The sequence below is a fragment of the Echinops telfairi genome, unplaced genomic scaffold (genome assembly GCF_000313985.2).
Source record: "Echinops telfairi isolate 266 unplaced genomic scaffold, ASM31398v2 ScPeMD7_7430;HRSCAF=8468, whole genome shotgun sequence".
In the NCBI taxonomy this organism is placed as follows: Eukaryota; Metazoa; Chordata; class Mammalia; order Afrosoricida; family Tenrecidae; genus Echinops; species Echinops telfairi.
The window spans coordinates 121,775-144,190 of NW_022111330.1; the positions used below are offsets into that span (position 1 = coordinate 121,775).

Consider the following 22,416-nt stretch of genomic DNA (forward strand, 5'->3'; position numbering starts at 1 on the left):
GAAAGTTGTGTGTTTCATCATTGCTACACTGCACCCTAACTGGCTCTTCTCCTCACGACTCTTCTGTAAAGGGATATCCAGTTGCCTACAGATTGGTTTTGGGTCCCCAATCTGCACTCCCCCTCATTAACAATGATTTGTATTTTTGTTCTTTGATGCCTGATACCTGATCCCTTCAACACTTCCTGATGATTGCACAGGCTGGTGTGCTTCTTCCATGTGGGCTTTGTTGCTTCTGACCTAGATGGCCACTTGTTTACCTTCAAGCTTTTAAAACCCCTGATGCTGTATCTTTTGATAGCCGGGCTCCATCAACTTTCTTCACCACATATGCTGTTAAGTTTCTTGACATTCATCTGGGATAGTCTGGGGAGATATTGTGTTTCCAAGTATTTATGTATGTCTTCCAAGTTGTTGAATTCGTTAGCGTATAGGCCTTCATAGTACTATGTAATTATCCTTTTGATTTCATTAGGGTCCATTGTAATGTCCCCTGTTTCATCACTCATCCTTGCAATTGATGTTCCTTCCTTTCTTTAGTTAGGTTTGCCAGCGGTTTATTAATCCTTTCAAGAACCTAGTTTTAGCTGCATTAATTTTTTCCATAGCTCTCTTGTTTTCCCTCTCCTGTATCTCAGCTCTGATTTTTATTATTTCTGTCCTCTTGCTATTAGTAGGATTGTTCTGTTGAGTCTGCTCTAATTGGTGTAAGTTTTGTGCCAGTATATCATCCACGAGTCTCTCTTCTCTTTTCATGTGTGCATTTATTACTGTCAGCCTTTCTCTGATAAATGCCTTTGGTGTCTCCCAAAGATTGTGATATGCCATATTTTCATTCTCATTGGTTTCTAGAAACTTCCTGATTTCATCTCTTACCTGGTTCAATACCCACTCCTTTTGCAGTAGAAAATTATTCATCATCCAATTGTTGCCCTTGTTTTCTGCACTGTCCTTCTGTTGATTTCCAGCCTTATTGCACAGTGATCAGAGAGAGACGTCTGTATAATCTCTATGTGCTTGAATTTACTCAAGTTCCACTTGTGTGCCAGCATGTGGTCTATCTTCGAATATGTGCAATGTGGGCTTGAAAGGAACATGAATTTATTTGCATTTGGTTGGAACGCTCTGAAAATATCAAGTCAAGTCGTCCGATTGCGCTGTTTCGATCTGTAGCCTCCTTGTTGAATTTCTTTCCCTGTGATCTCTCTTTTTCAGAAAGTGGTGTATTAAAGTCACCAACTATAATTGTTGAGACTGATTTCTTTTTTTATCTTTTGGAGTGTTTGATTTACAAATTTCGTGGGTCTCATTGGGCATGTATATATTTATTATTCTTGCTGGTTCTTGGTTTACTGTTCCCTTGAGCATTATATAGTGTACCTCCTTGTCTCTTGTTATGTTCTATACCTTGGAATCAATTTTTGTCAGATATTAAGATCGCTGCCTTTTTTTTTTTTTACATTGCCGTTTGCTTGGTATATTTTTCTCCAGCCTTTAATTCTCAATCTGTTTTTGTCTGCAAGCTTGAGATGTGTTTCCCATAGGCAGCAGATTGATGGGTTATGTTTTCTGAGCTAGTCTGTTATCCTCTCCCTTTTAATGCCTGGGTTCAGGACATTGGTATTCAGTGTTATTACATCTGTGGACTCTGATGTCATCTTATACCTTTGTGTTGGGGGGTTTTGTGTTGGGTGTTTGGGTGTTTTCCTACCTACGAATCTTATCCACTAGTGTTGTGCGTGTGTGTTTCATTTTTCCCTTCTTTCCACTATTCACCCAATGCTATCTTGGGGGCTGTTTTCTCATTGTTTCCCTATGGATGGAGTTGTTCTAAGTGATGGTCTCTTATTTGCACTTGGTGAGTGTTGATCTTCTGCCTATACTGGATCAGCAAGGATCTTTTGTAAGACTGGGTTCCTTTTCGTGTTTTCTTTGAGTTATTCCTTGTCTGGGAAGACTCTTACTTTTCTGTCTATCTCAATAGATAATTTGACTGGGTATAGTATTCTTAGGTTTGCGTTGTTTTCATCAATTTTTGGAAGAAAATTCCTTCTTCATCATGTTTGCTGATAGGTATAAACATACTCTTATTGGGGTACCTTTATATGCGACTATTTGCTTTTCCATAGCTGCTCTTATGATCTCCTTTTCTTCATAGTTGTATAATTTAACTATGATGTGTCTTGGTGAATTCTTGGGATTCAGTCTGGCTGTTGTTCTTTCAGCCTTCTGAATGGTTGCCTGATTTTCATTTATTAAGCTGGGGAAATTTTTCTCTAAGAATTCCCTCGCTATTTTCACTGTTGACTTCTTTGTTGTGTCTTGTTCCGGTAGTCCAATTATTCTGATATTTTTCCTCTTTCTAGCATCAGACTTGATTCTCATGTTTTTGTCAGTTTCTCTAATTGTCTTATTTGACTGCTTTTCTCATTTGCTGAGGTCTTCTTGGCTATCCTGTAGATCACTTGTGCGATTCTCTGCCTCCTCAAGTCTGTTGTAAAAGTCTGTCAATTTGCTACTGGGTTTTGTTATTTCATCCCTTAAGTCTTGTATTTCCCTTTTTGTGCATTGCCTTTATCTCCTCTATCATTTCATACTTTTTCTGTATTGCGTCCCTCATATCTTGTATGACTTCAAGCAGCATTCTGAAAATTTCTTTAGCAGGTCAATGATGCTTCTTGTAAGCACATCGTTAGGTTCATGACTTTTTCCATCATTGTCTTCTGTTTATCCTACTTTTTTTGTTAAGGCTTTTGGGGCTGGTTGCTATTTACATGTTGTGTTAGAGGAGCCTGAAGCCATCTTCCAGAGTCTAAGAGCACAGGGCTTTCTCTTGGGGGACTGGTATGAGTGCTTCTATGAAATCCCTGCAGGTAGCTGGACTCGGTTGTCAGGCTACCACTCTATCTAACTGTAGTTTCACCCTTATGCTAGCTGACCAGTATTCCATTATGTGGAATGTGTGTTGGATAGTCATCTTATGTGACACTTGTCGGGTTGTTGTGGGCTCACGAGGGTGTCACTTCACTGGCTGGTCTCTAAGTAAGCCGTAGTGGCTTGTCTCATGGTGCTTGGAGCACCTAGGTTGACATGTGATGTTTCCCTTTGCAACTGGAGTGCCGAGGAGGGCATGTGGGTGTACCCTCTATGGTGTAGAGCACCATAGCTGGCAGGCGGGGTTACCCTAGTCAGAGAGATCGCCATGTAGGTTGGATGGTTGTTCCTGTGGCAGCATGGAGGCACACTGGTGGTGGGCAGGAGTTTCCCCAGTCACTTGTAGGGCTAGGGGTTTAGGCTATAGTTCCCCCAGCCGTTTGAAGGGGAGAACCCCCCAGCTGCTTGGTATATGGAGGAGAACTGGCATGATTCCCCAGCTGCGTGTAAAGCCAACAAATGTGCATGAGAGCTCCCCCAAGTGGGCCTTCAGAGTTGCAGAGTTGAGTTGCCTGGTGGTCAATAGTAGCTTGTGGAAGGAAAGAGAGGGATGGATGGAGAAGAAAAAGAGAGAAAGAAGAAAACAGAGATGGGAGTCAAACTCCCAAGCAAACTAACACCCACTCACAAAAAAAAAATTTCAAAGACTAAATAATTGTAAAAACAACAAAAAAGGAAACTTGAATCTGCTGAGACTGTAGCAAGAATGAGAGAAGAAATCAAGAAGAGTAGAAAAGAAAAAGTGGAAGAACAGAAAGAAAGGGAAAAAAGCAAAGGAGAGAAAATATTAGATAAAGAGATACCTGGATGCCATGCCATGCTGTGCTGTGTGTAGCAGTGCCTTGTCCAGTGTGCAGCGCTGTCACAGGGGCCAGGCTGTAGCTCTCCCCACTGGGTGGGTGGAGTTGCTGTAGCCAGAGGGTAAACAGTCTCTAAACCAGCAGTGGCATGTGGAAGGAAAGAGAGGGAAAGGAGAGAAACAGAAAAGCAAAAAGAGGAGAAGAGAACAAAGAGAGAAGAAAGAAAGAAAAAGAGAGAAAGAAGGGAAAAACACAACTGTACTCACTAAGATTGGCTGTGGTGCTAAAGAGAAGAAAAGGGAGAAGGAAAAAATAAAGAGTAAAGAGATAGCTGATCCCTGATTGCCTGAATGTGGGGCCAGAAGGGTTTAAACCCTGCCCCAAGATGGTAGGTTGGTGTGCCCTTTTCATGCAGAGACCCAGTGGTGCTGGGCGGAATTGTCCTAGTTGGCAAGATCACTTTAGGAGGTCCAAAAGAGGTTTCCTCAGCAGCGCAGAGCGCTGTAGAGGGTTGCCACATCTGCTTTGTGTGGTGTGCAGCACTCCCACAGAGGGCAGGCTGGAGTTCCCCCCTGCTATTTGGGTTGAATTACCCTGGTGGAGGATAGGTGCTTGGACCCCAGCAGTGGTGTATGATAGGAAAGAGAGGGAGAGACGAGGAAAAATAGAGAAAAAGACAAAGAGAGAGAGAGAAAAAATAAAACAAACCTGAGTCGGTTGAGACCATCTGTCGTGGGAAAGTTAGTAGGAGGGTGAGAGAATAAAGAAAGAAGAAGTAGAGTGGTAAGTTAAGGAGATAACTGAGGCTTGATCACCTGACTGTTGGGCTTGAGGAGTTCCAACTCTGCCTCAAGGTAGCAGGGTGGTGTGCCCATTTGATGTAGGGTCCTACAGATGCTGGGTCGGAGTATCCTAGAAGGCAAGATTGCAACAATGGCCAGACTCAGTTCCCACCGCGGTGTTCAGTACAAAAATTTTTAATTGCCCAAGTGGTGCTGCTGTTGTTTTTTCTAGTAAAGGTGGGGCAAATAAGTTTGGGAACCTATGCTTTACTAGCAGCCCCTTAAGGGTGAATGACAGTTGACACCTGCCACATCTAATGGTAAGACCCTAGGAGGCCTGTGCTCTATAGGGTAAATTTTATCAGACCTGACTTAGGATGAATTCCCAGTATTCCTCCCTCTTGGACCTAAGCTGCATGCCATGTCTTGGGACATTTCATGGTTGTAGGCTGGATTTTGTGAGAATGTGTTTGCTGACTGACCTCATCTACATTGTAGCCCAGGTAAGAAACCTGCTTAACAAGTGATGGCTCATTGAAGACTAGGTGACTGTCCCCTGGGGACAATTAACTATGGTGAGAACACTAAATTACTAAGTTCTTACTTTGAAATCTGATTGGTAGCGTGAGAGGCCCTTGGAATCTGCAGTTGTAGATTGCACCCTACTCCTGCTTATGTGTTTGCCACTGTGTCCCATGCAGACCTTATGTTGTCTCATTAATTTGAAGTTATATGTTGAGTTTTATCAGATAGATGAACACAAGTTGTAACATTGTGTTACATATTCACTCACATATATTGACTTGTTTACTTGTTTTCACCCATTTAATGGGAATTTTGTCAGAAATTGATCATACATGCAATCAGGCTACATTGATAATTATTAGTGATGGGAATGCAAAAGTTGGAGACAAAGAAGGAGGAACAGTAGTTTGAAACAGGGGAATTGGTGACAGAAACAAAGATGAAGATCACATGATAGAATTTTGCTGAATTTTGCAACACCAGCAACTAGTCATAGCAAGTGCTTTTTTTTTCAACAACAACAAAAAAAGGTGACTAAACACCTGGACTTTTTCTCCATATGGAATAAACAGAAATAAAATTAACTACATCTGTGGCCGGGGACAACTGGAACAGTCCATCAATTGCTCATATAAGTTCAGGTTAAAGCTGAAGAAAATGAACACAAGTCCACAAGAGCCAAAATATAACCTTGAGTCTATCTCACCTGAGTTTCGAGAACATCTTAACAGATTTGATGACTTGAACCCTAATAACAGAAAACCAGAAGAGCTGTGCGAGGCCCTCAAGAGTATCATTCATGAAGAAAGCAAAAAGTAACTAAAAAGACAGGAAAAGGAGGAAAAAATATCAATGTGGGTGTCAGAAGACACCCTTAATTTTCATTTTAGACTAGATAAAGCAAATGGAAGAAATGATGAAGTCAAAGAGCTGAACAGAAAATTTCTAAGGGCAGCTCGAGAAGCCAAAATCAAATATTATAAAGAAATGTGCAAACACCTAGAGTTTGCCCACCATACTCACCAACAGAAATAATAGTGTCTCATCTAAAATGTAGATGTTCCTCTCCCTTGGGCTTAACTTGATTTTCCAGTTAGGTTCTTCTCTCATTCCTGTGGAGGACCTGTTGATTTGTCGTAGCCTTGTCACAATGTTGTATAGAATCAAGTGGATGACAAGACTTCTTTAGAGTATTAAAAAGCAAGAATTTTGAGGACTAAGGTATACCTTACCCAAGCCTTGGTATTTTCAGTTGCTTCATAAGCTTGTGGATGTTGGACATTGAATAAGGAAGAACAGAAAATTGGTACATTTAAATTGTGGTGCTGACAAAGAATATTGAAAATACCCTGGCCTGCAGTGAAAGAAAGGAAGGCCCTCAACAAGATGGATTGATGGCACAGTGGCTGCAACAATGGGCTCAAGCATAGGAACAATTGTGAGGATGACGCAAGACCATGTAATGTTTAGTTCTATTTTATGTAGCGTCGCTATGGATCGGAATTTACTTTATGGCATGTAATGACAACAATGGGAGTTTTTATTTATTGATAAGTCTTGCTTTTTTCCAATTAGTAACTTGGTCTCTCTGTCTCTTATGGTATAGGTTTTCTTGGTCAAAAAGAGAGTGGACAGCATTGTCTGCTATATTCCCTCTGTTCCTTTTTAAATTTTTTGTCCTATTTTATCAATCCAACATTACTATTGGTTGAATATTTGCATGTAACTCTAGTACCCTGGAAAATGACAGCACAATTTGTGGGACCTAGAGGACAAATTATATGTATAATTATATATGTTTACATAATATATATTATACATATACTTATACATAAAAATAATTTTATGTATATAGTCATTTTACTGAAGGCTCATACAACATTTATCACAATCCATCCATTGGGTCAAGCACATTTGTACATTTGTTGCCATCATCATTCTCAAAACATTTGCTTTCTACTTGAGCCCTTGGTATTAGGTCCTCATTCCCCCCCAACCCTCCCTTCCTCCCTCCCCCTTGATAATTTATAAATTATTATTATTTTGTCGTGTCTTACCCTGTCCTGCATCTCCCTTCACCCACTTTTCTTTTGTCCATCCCCTAGGGAGGGGGTTATATGTAGATCATTGTGATCAGTTCCCCATTTCTTCCCCTTCACTACTCTCATTATTGGTCCTAAGAGGTTTATCTGTCCTGGATTCCGTGTTTCCAGCTCTTTTCTGTACCAGTGTACATCCTCTGGTCTAAGCCGGATTTGTAAGGTAGAATTGGGATCATGATAGTGGGGGGAAGCATTAAAGAACTAGAGGAAAGTTGTATGTTTCATTGCACCCTGACTGGCTCATTTCCTCCCTGTGCCCCTTCTCTAAGGAGATGTCCAGTTGCCTACAAATGGGCTTTGGGTCTCCACTCTGCACTCCCCCTCATTCACAATTATAGGATTTTTTGTTCTGGGTCTTTGATGCCTGATCCTATCGACACCTCATGATCACACAGGCTGGTGTGCTTCTTCCAAGTAGGCTTTGTTGCTTCTCAGCTAGATGGCCTCTTGTTTATCTTCAAGCCTTTAAGACCCCAGACGCTATATCTTTTGATAGTTGGGCACCATCAGCTTTCTTTACCACATTTGCTTATACACCCGCTTTGTCTTCGGTGATGGTGTCGGGAAGGTGAGCATCATGGAATGCCAGTTTAATAGAACAAAGTGATCTTGCATTGAAGGACTACTTGAGTAGTGGCCCAGTGTCTGTCTGCTACCTTAATACTAAACCTATAAATATATGCACATAGATCTATTTCCCCATCATCTTATATAAATATGTACATGCCTATATTTAGACCTCTATAAATGCCCTTTGCCTCCTACTTTTTTCCTCTATTTCCTTTTACTTTCCTCTTGTCCCACTATCATGCTCTGCCTTCATTTTGGTTTCAGTAATTCCTCTCGGTTACATTGCCCTTGATCAAGCCCTCCTATACCCTCCTTGCCATCGATGTTGGATTACTTGTTCCCTTGTCCCTGGGTTTAACACCCACTTCCTTTCCCCCTTCTTCCCCTCTCCCATGTCCCCCTGGAACTGTCAATCCTGTAGTTTCCTTCTCCAGATTGTTTATCCAGCCTATCTTGTCTAGATAGATCTGCAGAGATAATAGTATGCACAAAAAACAAGATAGAGCAAAACAAAACAACAACGACCAAAAAAACAAAAGCCTGTAAACAGTTCAAGGTCTGTTTGTTGATGTTTAAGAGTGTTTTCCGGTTGAGTCTGATAGAGTCCCACACCCTGGCCCCACAGTCTAGTTTTGGAATCCCTGGGGATTTCATTACTTTCCTCCCCTTGCTGTTCCATTGCACACCCTTAATGTTTCACCTCAGTATGGTGGGGTCAATTGGGCACATTTCCCGCACTGTGTCTCCAGTGTTGTCCCCCATAGGACTGTGGGTCAATGAGGGGCATTCTGTCTCGTAGTGGGGCTGGCCCTATGGTCCTTTCTGTGCATTGGCTGCTCTGAGCAGGAATATCGTTCTCAGGGCTTGGTGGACCAGGATGTGTTCCACTCTCTCTTCTCCTCCCTTCATTTGTTCCTGTGTGCTCTGATCAGACATGTCCCTCTCCCTGAGCTGTAGCTTCATTTCTGTCCTCTGAAGTGAATTCTTCTGAGGGGAGGGGCTGCTGTCCATGTAGTTAGGATTGGGGCCAGCCCCGCAGACCTCTCTGTTGGTTCCCTACTTCATGCTGGTATGGCTAAACAATACTCTTATTGTTTCTCTATCCCACGTTGTCTTTAGGCTTTCATTCATTCATGGACATTTGCCTTATTTCTTATTTTAGACTATATTGAATGCTGCTGGGAACCTCTGTTTACAAGTTTTTGTGCAAATGTGCTTTTGCTTTTCTTCAGTTTATACCTAAGAGTGGAATTGCTAAGCCATATGGGAATTTTTAATTTCACTTCTTAAGAACTGGAAAAAAATATTTCCACAGCAGCTGTACCATTTTACATTCCTAACCAGAGTGTATTTTTAATTTTCTTTTAAATTCTATTTTACAGTTGATAAAACAGAGTCTTGAATCAGAGTCTTGAAAGCAGTCTTGAGACACTTGCTGAAGGTTCCAAACTGCCAAGTGGCTGATTGAGAAGCTGAACCTAAGTCTCCAGGCTCTGCTGCTTACTCCCAGATGCCTGGCCACTCAGGGCCCTACCTTACCCTGTGCTAGGTGGCAGATGGTCATTTTCATCTGTATCTCTCGCCTATAGATCAACCAGAATGTAGAGATCCAGCGCAGCCGCCTGCGGGATGACATCAAAGAGTACAAGTTCCGGGAGGCTCGCTTACTGCAGGACTACTCAGAGCTGGAAGAAGAGAACATCTGCCTGCAGAAGCAGGTGTCTGTGCTCAGGCAGAACCAGGCAAGTCTGTGGCCTGCGGGTGGGGGATACACGGAGGAGCTCATCTCCTCACCTGTTCCTGACTTCATGCACTGGGAAGGTATGTTCTCCCAGGCAGTGGGCTCTCAGTGGCCAGGTCCCAGCCCCCAGGCCCCCTGCAAGGCAGGAGCTCAGGCAGTTGTGTCAGTCATCTACCCTGAGGCTACCATCCCATCAAATCATAAAAGATTACACTAAACCCCTCAGAACCTCCAGGTTCTCTTCCCATCTCCATTGCTGATCTTAAGTTCTTTATGGAGGTACCCACATGTCCTTGTGGAAGTGTTCATTAGCCCCTTCTTCCCCCTGTGCCATTTTTGGCACAGACGACGTGAGCTCCACCCAGTTCTACCATTTCACCTATGGGCACTCATGCTATTTCTCTGGATCTAATAAAACTCCCATAAAAATGTATGGCCTCTGAAACTGACATGGAAGTTCTATGAGTTCTAAGTTGCTATGAGTCCAAATCAACTTGATGGCAGTGAATTTGGTTTTAGTATAGAATCAAGGGAGTGGGAGTCAGTGGAGGAACTGGATAGACCTTGACAATCCATATGTGGTTATTTGTTCCTTGCTTTGGGAGTTGTTGCAGGCCAAATCTCAGGGACCTGCCAAAAAAGATGAAATGCCCTCGCATCGTAACCTAGGATATAGTTTGTACTAGGTTTTTTTTAGTGGCTGTCAAGTCACCCCATGCACAATGGTTGGAAACAGCCCTGCCTTGTCCTGTGCCCTCTGCTTGATTGGATATAGATCAGACCATTGTGATTCCTAGGGTTTTTCATTGGCTGATTTTCTGAAGTAAACCACCAAGCTTTTCTTCCTAATATGGCACCTCTGTACCTTTCTAATATCTGCAGGTCCATTCAGTATTGCATTTTTGTCGATATTTTTTCTTTTACTAAGTATTACAAAATAATAGCCAATTTGTTTATAGTCAGTGTTTTTAAATGTTTCCACAAACCCTGACTCAACATACACACACACCCTGCCAATATAAAGCATCAGTCATCATATTTTCTTGTCGGTTTCTTGAACACTTGAGAATATAATTTCATACAGATAAAATCTTGGATTCTGCTGTTGACCCCTTAACACTAGCGCTTCTGGGGTCTATGTATTGTATTGTACACTGGTTGTAAGTAGAGGTGAGTGCCTTCTGGTGTCCTGTGCTCACTGCAACTGCCTTGATGGGTCTCATTTCTGTATCATTTGAAATATAGTTAAAATAATCAATGAACATATGAATATGTTTTGAAATACTCAAATAGCTTAATATTAATTAAATAATTGTATATTACTTTAAATGATCAATTCTTATTAATATTTTTAAGTTAAAAAAGTATATATCTTAAAGCATAGACACATGTCCTTTGTGTTAAGACCCTTCCACGGCCTGGATCTGCACAGACTCAGGTTTGGTTGTCTGGCACTTTTGTGTTACTCATGGTGCACATATACACCTCCATCCTCCCCTAACCCTCAGCAGAATCCCTCCCAGCTTCCTCCTATGATGATGGGTAAACTCTCACCATTATAACCTGCCACAGTAGTGCACCGCATCCCCACAACACAGGCATATACATTCCAGCAGGGCTGGGTGTGGACTTCTACTGCCCAGAAATGGGACTGAGTATTTGAAACTTTTTGCTACTGTAGTCCCCATAAAGTGGTTGCCTGGTTTATGGTTCTTTAAATCCTCTTCCCTAGGTGGAATTTGAGGGCCTCAAGCATGAAATTAAGCGACTGGAGGAAGAGACTGAATATCTAAACAGCCAATTAGAGGATGCCATCCGGCTCAAGGAAATCTCAGAGCGGCAGCTAGAAGAGGTACTAGAGACGCTCAAGACAGAGCGGGAACAGAAGAACAGCCTGCGAAAGGAGCTATCGCACTACATGAGCATCAATGACTCCCTCTACACTAGCCATCTGCATGTCTCCCTAGATGGCCTCAAGTTCAGTGATGATGCTGCTGCTGCTACCACAGAACCTAACAATGATGCTGAGGCCCTGGCCAATGGTCTGGAGCATGGTCTGGCCAAGTTGCCGCTTGACAACAAGACCTCCATGCCCAGAAAAGATGGGATCCCACCACCCTCACCTAGCCTGGTCTCTGACCTGCTCAGTGAGCTCAACATCTCTGAGATCCAGAAGCTAAAACAGCAGCTGATGCAGGTGAGAATGTGGCCATGGTGGGGTTGGCCATGGTGGGGGCCTCTGCCACAGAGTTCTAGAACATGAAAAAGTCTGGTTTAGTTTCTCCACTTTCAGCCCTTGCCACATTTGCACCTCTGTCAACAGTATGCATCTAACACTTTATACTGACTTGCTAGCTTCTACTTAAATTTGTTTTAAATTCTATATTGGTTCCATAAAGTATAGTACATCCTAATCCAGATTTAAGAATTAAAGAATTAAAGGACTGATTACTAGATTCAGGTTTTCTCATATATTACCATGACATTCATGTAATGACAGTGGGATATGAGTTGTGTCAAGACTTTGTACTCAAAGTCCCCATGGTGTGTCTCCATAGGAGCCCTGGTCACATAATGGTTACATGTAGAGCTGTGATCCACAAAGTCAGCAGTTTGAAACCACCAGCTGCTCCTTGGGAGAAAGATGGGACTTCTACCCCTGTGAAGAGTTACAGTCTTGGAAACTCACAGGGGCAGTTCTACCCTGTCCTATAGGGTCACTTTGAGTCAGCATTGACTTGTTGGCAATGAGTTTGGTTTGGGTTTGTGGTGTCTCCCCACAGGACTTCTCAGAGCTTCTAGTCTGCTACCGCAGCTGCAGGGTGCAGGCAGAGACAGGACTCGCCAACCTTGTTGAGCACGAAGACTTAAGGGAGAGAGCCCACTTGTGAAATGATAAAAAGCTAGTCCTGTATTCAACACCCACATGCAGACACTTTATAGAGAAGGACTCAAGCCAAAGCAAGACACATCTTTATAACCTTGCCTCCTGGAAGACAGAACATCTTTCATTTTATGTTGAATCTAAAAATGTCTACTGCATGTCTCCAGGGCACTGGGGACAAAGGCAGTTATTACCCTTGGGAAGCTGAGTGCTGGGCCTAAGTTCTACTGTTACCCTGTAATCCTGGGCCTTAACCTTCTGAGCCCAGGACTCTGACTATGGGCCCACTGAGGAGGGGACATGGCACAAGGGACATCTGGGTTCCTCAGAGTGGTGTTCCTCACATTAACTTCAAGCAGTTACATGACCAGGCTCTGAATCCCAGCCCCCTAGTTTTTGTTCATAATGACTTTGGACAGGTCACCCAGCATCTCAACCTCAGGTACCCCACCTGCCAAATGGCGGTACGGACAGCAGCACCTTTCTGCATAACTGTGAGGATTGGTGCTGGTATAAAGGGGTTTTGAGGGTTCACATGAGTCATACTATTCATTCCATTTCACTGACAACAAATGGTTAAGGAACCCCAGAGGCCATAGTTGATACATGGAATCAGGCAGGATGGTGTTAATTGTGCCAAGGTGGCCCCTTTATAAACAGCTGACTTCTCTGTGCCTATGCATTGTAGATGGATCGGGAGAAAGTGAGCCTGCTTACAACACTTCAAGACACACAGAAGCAGCTGGAACAGGCACACAGGGCCCTCTCAGAGCAACATGAAAAAGTTAGTCAGCTCACAGAGAACCTAAGTGCCCTTCGGCGCCTACAGGCCAGCAAGGAGCGACAGACAGCCCTGGACAATGAGAAGGACCGGGACAGCCATGAAGATGGCGACTACTATGAGGTGGACATCAATGGTCCTGAAATCCTGGCCTGCAAGTACCATGTGGCTGTGGCCGAGGCAGGTGAGCTCCGGGAGCAGCTGAAGGCACTACGTAGTATTCACGAGGCCTCGGAAGCCCAACATGCTGAAGAGAAAAGCCGCCGTGAAGCTGAGGGCCAGGCACTGACTGAAAAGCTCACCCTACTAGAGAAGGCCAGCCGCCAAGACCGAGACCTGCTGTCTCGGTTAGAGAAGGAACTCAAGAGCGTGAGTGATGTGGCTGGTGAAACACAGGGCAGCCTGAGTGTGGCCCAAGATGAGCTGGTAAGCTTCAGTGAGGAGCTGGCCAACCTCTACCACCATGTATGCATGTGTAACAATGAAACACCAAATCGCGTTATGCTAGACTACTACCGTGAGGGGCATGGTGGAGACAGCCATGCCAACCCTGAGGGTTGTGGCCACCGGTCTCCCATCCTCCTGCCTAAGGGGCTACTGGCTATGGAGCTGGGCAGAGGAGAGAGCGGGAATGGAGAAAGCAATCCTTCAACCAGCTCCTCGCTACCATCACCCCTGAGCGATCCACACCGCGAGCCCATGAACATCTACAACTTAATTGCCATTATTCGAGACCAGATCAAGCACCTACAAATAGCTGTGGACCGCACCACTGAACTGTCTCGGCAACGTATCACCTCACAGGAGCTGGGCCCTGTTGTAGACAAAGACAAGGAGGCACTGATGGAGGAGATCTTGAAGCTCAAGTCACTCCTCAGCACCAAGCGTGAGCAAATCACTACATTGCGGACCGTGCTCAAGGCCAACAAACAAGTGAGTCATTGGGCTAGGCCTGGAGTCTGGGGAACTGGATGTGTATGAGCCAAGCTTCAGGACCTGGGAATTCATTATGGATGCATGGGTGAGGACTAGGGGCTCATAGTACCAGGAAGGTTGGGGATGAATAGGAGCTGGACAGAGCCACTCTTCAGAGCTCCAAGCCCAGGGCTCTGTGAGGCTTCTAAGAGTTTGACTTTGATTATCAGGGAACCATTTGGTCTGGACCCTGGAAGGCTGCTGGTCTGAATGGGCATTTCCCTTTCAACTCTGACCTCCTCTGACCCTCAGGAGGCATTCAGGACCTCTAGTTAAGAAGGATAGGGGTACAGCTGGGGTGGCAAGCTTTGACAGGTCCTCCTCATAACTAGAGCAGCATTGTTAGTGGTTATCCTGTACTAGGGTTCTTTAGCACAACTGCCTACTATTGGGCCTTAATGCTTTGGGGAGTATTACTGAGTGTTGTTAAAGTGAGGTGACTGAGAGGCTGCACTGGAGAAGAATACTTCTGAAGCTATGTTCACATTCAGATGGTTCCCACCATGGGTGTTCATGGGAGACATTGTGTGGTGGGTGCACTCTTCACCCCACCCACTTGCTATCCTTATAGACAGCCGAGGTAGCCCTGGCCAACCTGAAGAGCAAGTATGAAAATGAGAAAGCAATGGTGACCGAGACCATGATGAAGCTGCGCAACGAGCTCAAAGCACTCAAGGAGGATGCTGCTACCTTCTCATCATTGCGTGCCATGTTTGCCACCAGGTGAGCAGTCGGGAGAAATTTGCACCCGCCACCCTGGGTGTTACTGCTTGGCTGGTCAAGGACCAGGGGAGGCACTCCCAGTGGAGCTGCAGCTGACTATATCCTGCATGCTGCTTCATCACAGCCCCTGGGAAGGAGTACAGAGCTGCTGTCCACTGATGGTGATGGGTAAGATAAGGAGGAAACTGTAGCAGCAGATGTGGAAGGGGGAAACTTTCTGCTTTGTCCTTTGTGATTTCAATCAGCATCTCCTTGGCCAGTTGCTGACGTCCTTACTTGAAAAGACCTTGTCCTCTAATGTGGAGCATGTAGTAATGGCCAAGGGTGGCTGTGAGTAGGCACATAACCCAGTGCAGAGTGGAGGTTCTCCCACATGGTGGAGGAGCTCAGTAACAAGGTCCAGGATGGGCTGAAAGCAGCCCCGTCCTCACGCCGTACATACAGTTCTAGCTGGGGAGGTGGAGGACTTGAGCTTTCTCAAAGAGACGTACAGGTCTGACACAGCATTCCTTCCTATGAAAGGTTGGGACAAAAGGCTGGACAGTGAGAATAAGGGTTCCTAGATGTTAAGCACTGCACTAGGGGCCCCTTCATGGGAGAGATCCTTCCACTGTGGTTCCAGGAGGTGGTCTAGATTCTATAGTTTCCCTTTATACACGAGGAAACAAAACCATGAGATTAGGTAGGATTATAGCCTGAACTTCATGTCCTGCGTCCCCTCACGTTCAGAACTGGGCATACTTGTTTTTCACTGTCCCTGCCAGGACAAAATTGAGACAGGATGAAATTAATCCTAAACTAGATATGTGGGAGAAGAAAGAGAGAGAAAGCTTCAGCCTTTGTCTAGAAGCTTCCTCCTCTTCTTGAGGCATACACAAGTCCTCAAGAAAAGAGTGCACATTTCCTTGGCATTAATACCTAAACCTCCGCTTCCTTAAACTTATTTTATTTAAAGACATACAGCCCTTAACTTTTCAGTTGACATAAGTATCTCAAACATGTCCACATCCTGCTCAGCCCTAGCCCCCATGTGTGCATGAATGGAAGTTCTTCAGGAGGGTGCTGGGTTGGAGGGATGTGCTTAGATATGTACACTCAGAAAAACCAGGTCCACAGTGGGAGGAGCAGCTATTCAGTAGGCTAAGCTCTGAGATCACTCAGTTTGGTGTGGGGTTGGCTCATAGTACTTGGGTGTTTTGGAACTTCTGGGAAACTCCTGACTCTGTATGTTACCTTTGGTGGCAGAACACCTTGCCTGGCTGTGCCCTCTCATGAGTTTATATTAATCTTCAGCATAGTTAAGAAGATGACAAAAAAAATAAAAAGATGACAAGATGTGTGAAAGGTCACTCAAGGCCAGACAGGAGACAGATATGTCCTGAGCAGGAACTTAGGAGCCATTCCTGTTTACCTCACTACACCCACACACGTTTGCCTGGCTTGGATAGTCCACTCAGCACAGATTGACTAAGCTCCTACTGAACGCAAGTACCATGCCCAACACAAGTAAAGCCAAAACCAGATCCCAGCCCAGCTTCCTGGGGTCTACATCCAAACCTTGAAAGTCATGTGATACCATAGTGCCCATGTCACAGTTAAGATGGCACCAGCATCTCCATTGGCTGCCCAAATCATAAGGAAGCCTAGAAGGGCAGTCCTCACTCCCCTTTGAGAACACATGCTGCAGAGAAAGCCAGATCAATCAGAGGAAAACAGCTGCTCCATTGAAAACCCTATTGAAAAAGCAACGCAGGCGGAATCAAATGTATGCCCTACCTCCAATTAAAAAACAAAACTAGTTAACCCTTTCAGTCTGTGCTGTCTGCCCTCTGAGCATGCTCTCTGACTAGCTGTGATCAGGGGCCTTTGTGAAAGCTTCTTGAAGATACTACCACAGGGGAGAAGGCTTAGTGAGGAGGTCCAGGGTCGGCTGTGACCAGGTCCCTCCCCCCCACATAAACCCCTGGACAGATAGTTGGAGGACTGGATTTGCTTAATCAGGCACATACAGCCCTTACTAAAAGAAGTTGGAACATTGGCCTTTTCTCCTCCCCACTACCCTCACCTCACCTACTGTCCATAGCCTCCCACATGGGAGATGGCTTCACTACTACTGTTTCTCCTATATGGCCAAGGCAGACCCACCTCACCACCATCATCCCCTGGACCCTAGTTTCCTTGCTCCAGGAAACAACTTTACCTTACCTACCCATGCCTCGTCATGAGTTCTCACATTGTCTTGCAGGTGTGACGAGTACATCACACAGCTGGATGAGATGCAGCGGCAGCTGGCAGCTGCTGAGGATGAGAAGAAGACCCTCAACTCACTACTGCGCATGGCCATTCAGCAGAAATTGGCCCTGACCCAGCGTCTGGAGCTGCTTGAGCTGGACCATGAGCAGGCTCGGCGTGGCCGCAACAAGACCACCCCCAAGTCCAAGCCCAATGCCCCGAGTGTAAGTCACACCTGTGCCAGTGCCAGTGACAGGGCTGAGGGCTCTGGGCTCTCCACTCAGGTGTTCTGTCGTGAAAAGTATAACATTTACTGTGACTAAGGCTGTGGACACTGCATGCTGCAGCTAACACTGAGCATCACCTATTCGCTTCATCCCCACTAACTCACATCTACGTGGGTGCAGCACACTGGCCTTCTGGACTCTTGGGCCTGTTTTGTGTCTGTTCATCTTTTTGTTACTTTTTGGATGCTACCCTTTTTGGTAGGGGTTAGAGGAGGGGACAGAGGAAGGGATTTCCTGGTGATGTGGGCCACGGAGCAAGCTCTTAGTCAAGGAAGTCCTGCTCTGGCGTCCTTGTTCAGCACCTGCAGGGAGGTTCAGGATCCTGGTGGGAAACTCATGCCCTGACACATGTGCCATGGATTTGTCTTGCCCTTCCGCCGTGGCTCCCATCCTCCCTGTTGAAGTGATTGTGACAGAAAACTCTGCGTACAGCTTGGTCCAGGAATTGCTTTGTAGCCTGTGCCACATTTCACTGCAAAACCCATTCAGGACAGAAGTGCATAATTATACCACCAATGTGGTACAGAGCTGCCCCAAGCTTTCTGCATTCCTTCAGACCCAGACAACATGTCACTTGGGAGCCTAAGCATATGTCAGCCCAAGTGCAGCTGATCTAGCCCAGTTCACCTGACGTAGCCACTGATCCCCTTCTGAGGTCTGCACCTGTCTTGCTCTGCAAGCAGGTAGGAAGGTAGCTGTCAGGGACCATAGTTCCAATGAAAATAACTTTCCAAGTGCCTAGCCAGGGTCTTTGTATCCAATGTGAAGCCCTGGTCTTTTGTATGGCAGTGGTTTTTCTCCTGCTGCCCACCTTTCCCTGCAGGGTAGCAGGTAGGCCTGCAGTGCCCTACTGTGCCCACTTACCTGCTCACAGTGCATCACTTCCTCGAAGATGACGTCACCCCTAAGAAGGACTTTGAATCCACATCCGGAAATCCCAGCATCCTGAGCTCAGCTAAGTTGAAAGCTCCTCACAGTTGCTGGCAGGAACCCAGCTTGGGCTGCTCTCAACAGCTTTGAGTGGGACCAGCCCCTGTTCTTCACAGGTGGAAATGTGGCTTCCTTTATTTAGTGCAATGTGGGGGATGAATGGGCATTAGGTCATGGGACTTAGTCAACATGGAACCCCATGGCCCTTCCATTAGTTAGTGGGGACATTGTCTGTACTGCATCAGGCATCCTGAGTTTACACTTCCTGGTGCAGCACATCTCTCAGTATTTCTCTTCCTAATCACCCTCTGGGGTCAGCTGGACAAGAAGCCGTGTTGTCTTCATCTCTTTGCTCCTCACCTATCAGAAGACAGAGGGCACCTTTCTACAGACGGGGAATTCACGTTATCTGACAAAAAAACTGCTTTGCCCTCTCTCCCAAAGGTGTTTACCTTTGTTTATTTCACTCTTACACATGGTTCTTGAGAATATCTCGGGCCTCAACAAACTCCGACTGCTGTGGGCAGGCTGTGCTTTAGGTTGGGACTGCAACAACTTGAAGTGGCAGAGGAGAGTCCTGCAGGTGTTCTTTGGGCTTGGTATCTTGGGCTCAGTGGGCCTTGAAGTGCCTCTCCTCCTTTAGAAAGGCCCTTTCCTCCCCTGCCTTGGCGAACAGGACTTATCGGAGGAGTGACTTCCCTATCTCAGCCTGCCTTGCATGTGTCACTTCATACACGTCTGCAGCCTCCACTTTGCCTGCCACCGCAGCAGCTTTTCTCAGTCCTTGTAAGGACCTTTGTGTGTCACTCGGGAGCAGCCTCACTGCAGAACATAGCCACAGCTAACACGGAAGTTTCTGCTCTGCCAACTAACTATCCCCATATTCACAGCACCACCAAGACTGAGATGTGGGTTGAGCTGGCATGATGAGTGACTTGTTTTCTAATGGCATCTTGTTTTCTCCCATTTCCAGTTGTAGAGTAGTTGCTGAGAGGACTCGGCCACCTGGCCCTGTCGCCTTGCAGCTCCTCTCCTCCCTTCGTGGTTGTGGTTGGAGGAATACAGGCTGTCCACATGGAGGAAGGAAAGGCAACATAATTTCCACTTAGAAATGTCTTTGGATATGCCACTGCTTCCCCGCCCCCCCCCCCCCCCCCCAAAAAAAAAACAGCATTCCCTGGGTTTGTAATGGGAAGAATGAGAGCTTTAATGATGAAAATACTGCAGGCTACTGCTTGAAAGACTTTTTTACAAGTACTGAGGAATCTGCTCCAAACCATGATCACCGTGTTCATTGTGAACCCACTAGAGACATCATGGGGAGCCCCTCGTCCTACATACACCCCTTTTTTACCTGATAAACCTGTGCACTTTTGTTACATTGGTATTATAGTTCCTCACTCCTTATGTAGAGATAATTCTCAAATGATGTGTGTGTTCAAGATCACATAGCTCTCCATCCTGACTGTCAACCTTTTGACTGGATGTCAGCATATTGCAAACATGTGTACTTCTTTTACTATGTAGCTCTATACTGTTTAGGCAAGGACTTGGACCCAGCAAGGAGCTTGGATGATGGAGCCACCCTATGGGTCAGCAGCCTGTTACATTATACAGCATTATATGATTCATCTTTGAAATTATGGATTTAAATGCCATGTTCATTAAGAAATTCAGGGTATTCGGATTCTAGAGTTTTTCATATTGTCTTATTATTATTCTTAGGAATAGCTCAAAGTAACAAGAAGAAAACTTGACCGTTGCTCTGGTTAAAACAGTAGTAAGCACTTGAAAAAAAGCATTATAAATTATTGAATGAGAGTATTACTTGCAAATTCCAGAATTTTCTGGGTCTTAAGACATTATGAAGCATGACTGATTAGCAGGATTTTGAACAACTGTACCAATGAAATTCCAAATTGGAATTGTTTTGTTACTCTGGTTGTTGTGCCAAATTGTGGTACACTTAAAAAATTCTACATTTGTCAATTTTTAGGGTGTTCTATTTCAGCACCTCTTTGTTAGTAATCATTGCCAGTAGTGCCTTCATCATTTAAGGTAGATGTCCCAGAGTGATTTATTCTCTAAAATGAACAGGTGATCATTTTCTCAGCCAGTGTGAAGCAATAAGTGTGGGGTGAGTGTGTGCTTTCACATCTTTACCTGGGCATCTCCATCAAAAGAAAGAGAACAGCAATTGGATAAAATTTTGTTAATCAGTGATTCTTTACTCTGAAGATCCTTGCAAATTCGGGGGCTTAGAAAATGAAAGCAGACACAAAGCATTTAGTGTGCTTTGAAAAGCAAATGGATTTTCTGGAACAAGCTAAGCCAGCTGTATTAATAGCATGTTGTGGATAACCAAGAATGTGTTATAAGTGCTAGAACTGTTTCTATGCTTCGCACAATAGTGGACAAGGGTTAAACTTAGTATTCTTTGCAAATGAGACATTAATATCTTCCCTTGCTTGATGTGACTAGTCACTTAATTTTCAGGAAACAGAAATCACTAATGCTCCTTAGTAAGCTGAGTCAGCTGGTCTTCATCCCCACCCTGTTTGCTGAGTTCATATGAATGATTAAATTGGTACTTGTGGAGCAAGAAAAAGAACCTCTCCTTCCCTCCTCCACAATGGAAAAAAAGTGTATAAATTATAACCATATACGTGGCAAGAATGAAAGAATTCTGTTTTCTGGAAAAACATTTCTTAGTTGTAGAGACTCCTATTTTTAACTTTTGTTACAGTATTGATTTATACAAAATGTTGTTACCTTTGAGATAGTTTCAGGTATATTGGGGTATTTATTTGCAGTGCTGTCTGAGTACTGTATTTCTCTGTGCGTTGCCCTGGTGTCAGAATGTTGGTCTTTATTTTAAGGTCATGTGCATGTTCTCCTGCCAAGGAACCTTTACACGGACCTAAACAAATAATAATAATAAGCAAATGCCTTTAATTTTGAGAAAATTAGGCAGAACATGGAAAAGGAATAGGAAGAAATTAATTGAAATTCTTGGAACACAAAGGTATGACTTGAACGTCTCCAAAGCCAGTGTGCATAGGAACAGTGGGCCTGTGTAAAGAGTCACATTGGTAGAACAAATAAATGAAAAATAATAATAAAAAGACGTGTTGTTTTTCTGTAGCTACTGGATGCTGTACTCCGATTGACTGGTTCCAGCAATTCCCAGTGATGGCAGTGCTTTTAAGTAAAATACAACAGCAAAGGAAACTAAACATGAATGGGTAGTCATGGTGATGGGAGCTAGAGTAGCCTGGGTGTCATCCCTGGGGACATTGGGTGAGGAGACATGGGAGTAGCCCTGTGGATGCTGTTCTAAGACAGGCTTTCTCATTGTCCTGTTCCCCCTGCCCCACATAGAACCCTGCAGGTCTGCCTTGTCTCAGGCTCTTAGAGTCCCATCACCTCCCCCACATTAACCCTGGAGGCCCCTCCCTCTCTAGTAGGGTCTTCCATATAGTAGGGTCTTCCATGCCTGGTATGACTTTGAACCTTCTTTCTAGTTAGATAAAAGAGGTATTTATTTTTCGAACTCAGTAACTAGAAGTAATTTCCCTGCTGCTGATCCATGTTGTTTCAACAAACCTCTCACCTGGCTCATCTGAGTGGAGACTAGAAGGAACCCTGAAAGGGTGACAGAGCGTATGGCACTCCCAAGCCTTCCTTTGGCTTGTCAACCCCACCTTGAGTGTTGACGGTATCAAGATATAAAGGGAGTCATTTGGGCCCAGCCTGAGATGGGCAGCTATGCCTAGAAGGAAAGAGGGAGAGAGGAGGAGGAATCCTCAAGGTAGACTTGTGCAGCAGTAGGTAGATGAGGCTCTACCCTAGAGGGAATTGTCAGTGTGACCCCCTTGTGTGCAGATGAGATAACCAGGGAAGACAGCAGGGAGAATGCTAACCTCACAGGGTAGATAGAGTAGTCATTCTAATTATCTTATGACACCAAATGCTGGCACTTATGACACTTCTGCTGACCCTAACCACCCAACCAGATCAGACCTCACAAGCTAATGGCGCAGAGTCCTCCACACTGTCAAATGTACCCAGAACTTTAGATGCCAGGAAACCCATCACCCCTGCCACCCTCGCAAGACCCTACTCATTTCTGCCCTACTAGCTCCCACTA

The 22,416-nt window shown here is 44.8% G+C and overlaps 1 protein-coding gene across 2 annotated transcripts in view; it reads left to right on the forward strand.

The window, feature by feature from the left end:
* Positions 1–21,252, forward strand: part of BICD2 (BICD cargo adaptor 2) — an 84,828-nt gene extending 63,576 nt beyond the window's left edge. Inside the window, exons 3-8 of one of the 2 annotated variants that reach the window (XM_045298649.1) lie at positions 9,303–9,455; positions 11,187–11,651; positions 13,027–14,052; positions 14,666–14,817; positions 17,063–17,273; positions 19,240–21,252. In XM_045298649.1, coding sequence (XP_045154584.1) covers positions 9,303–9,455; positions 11,187–11,651; positions 13,027–14,052; positions 14,666–14,817; positions 17,063–17,273; positions 19,240–19,245 — 2,013 coding nt within the window. In that variant the 3' untranslated portion in view covers positions 19,246–21,252. Of the gene's footprint in view, positions 1–9,302; positions 9,456–11,186; positions 11,652–13,026; positions 14,053–14,665; positions 14,818–17,062 lie in introns of both variants that reach the window. The other variant, XM_004717734.2, reaches the window with a different exon arrangement.
* The last annotated feature ends 1,164 nt before the right edge of the window (positions 21,253–22,416 follow it).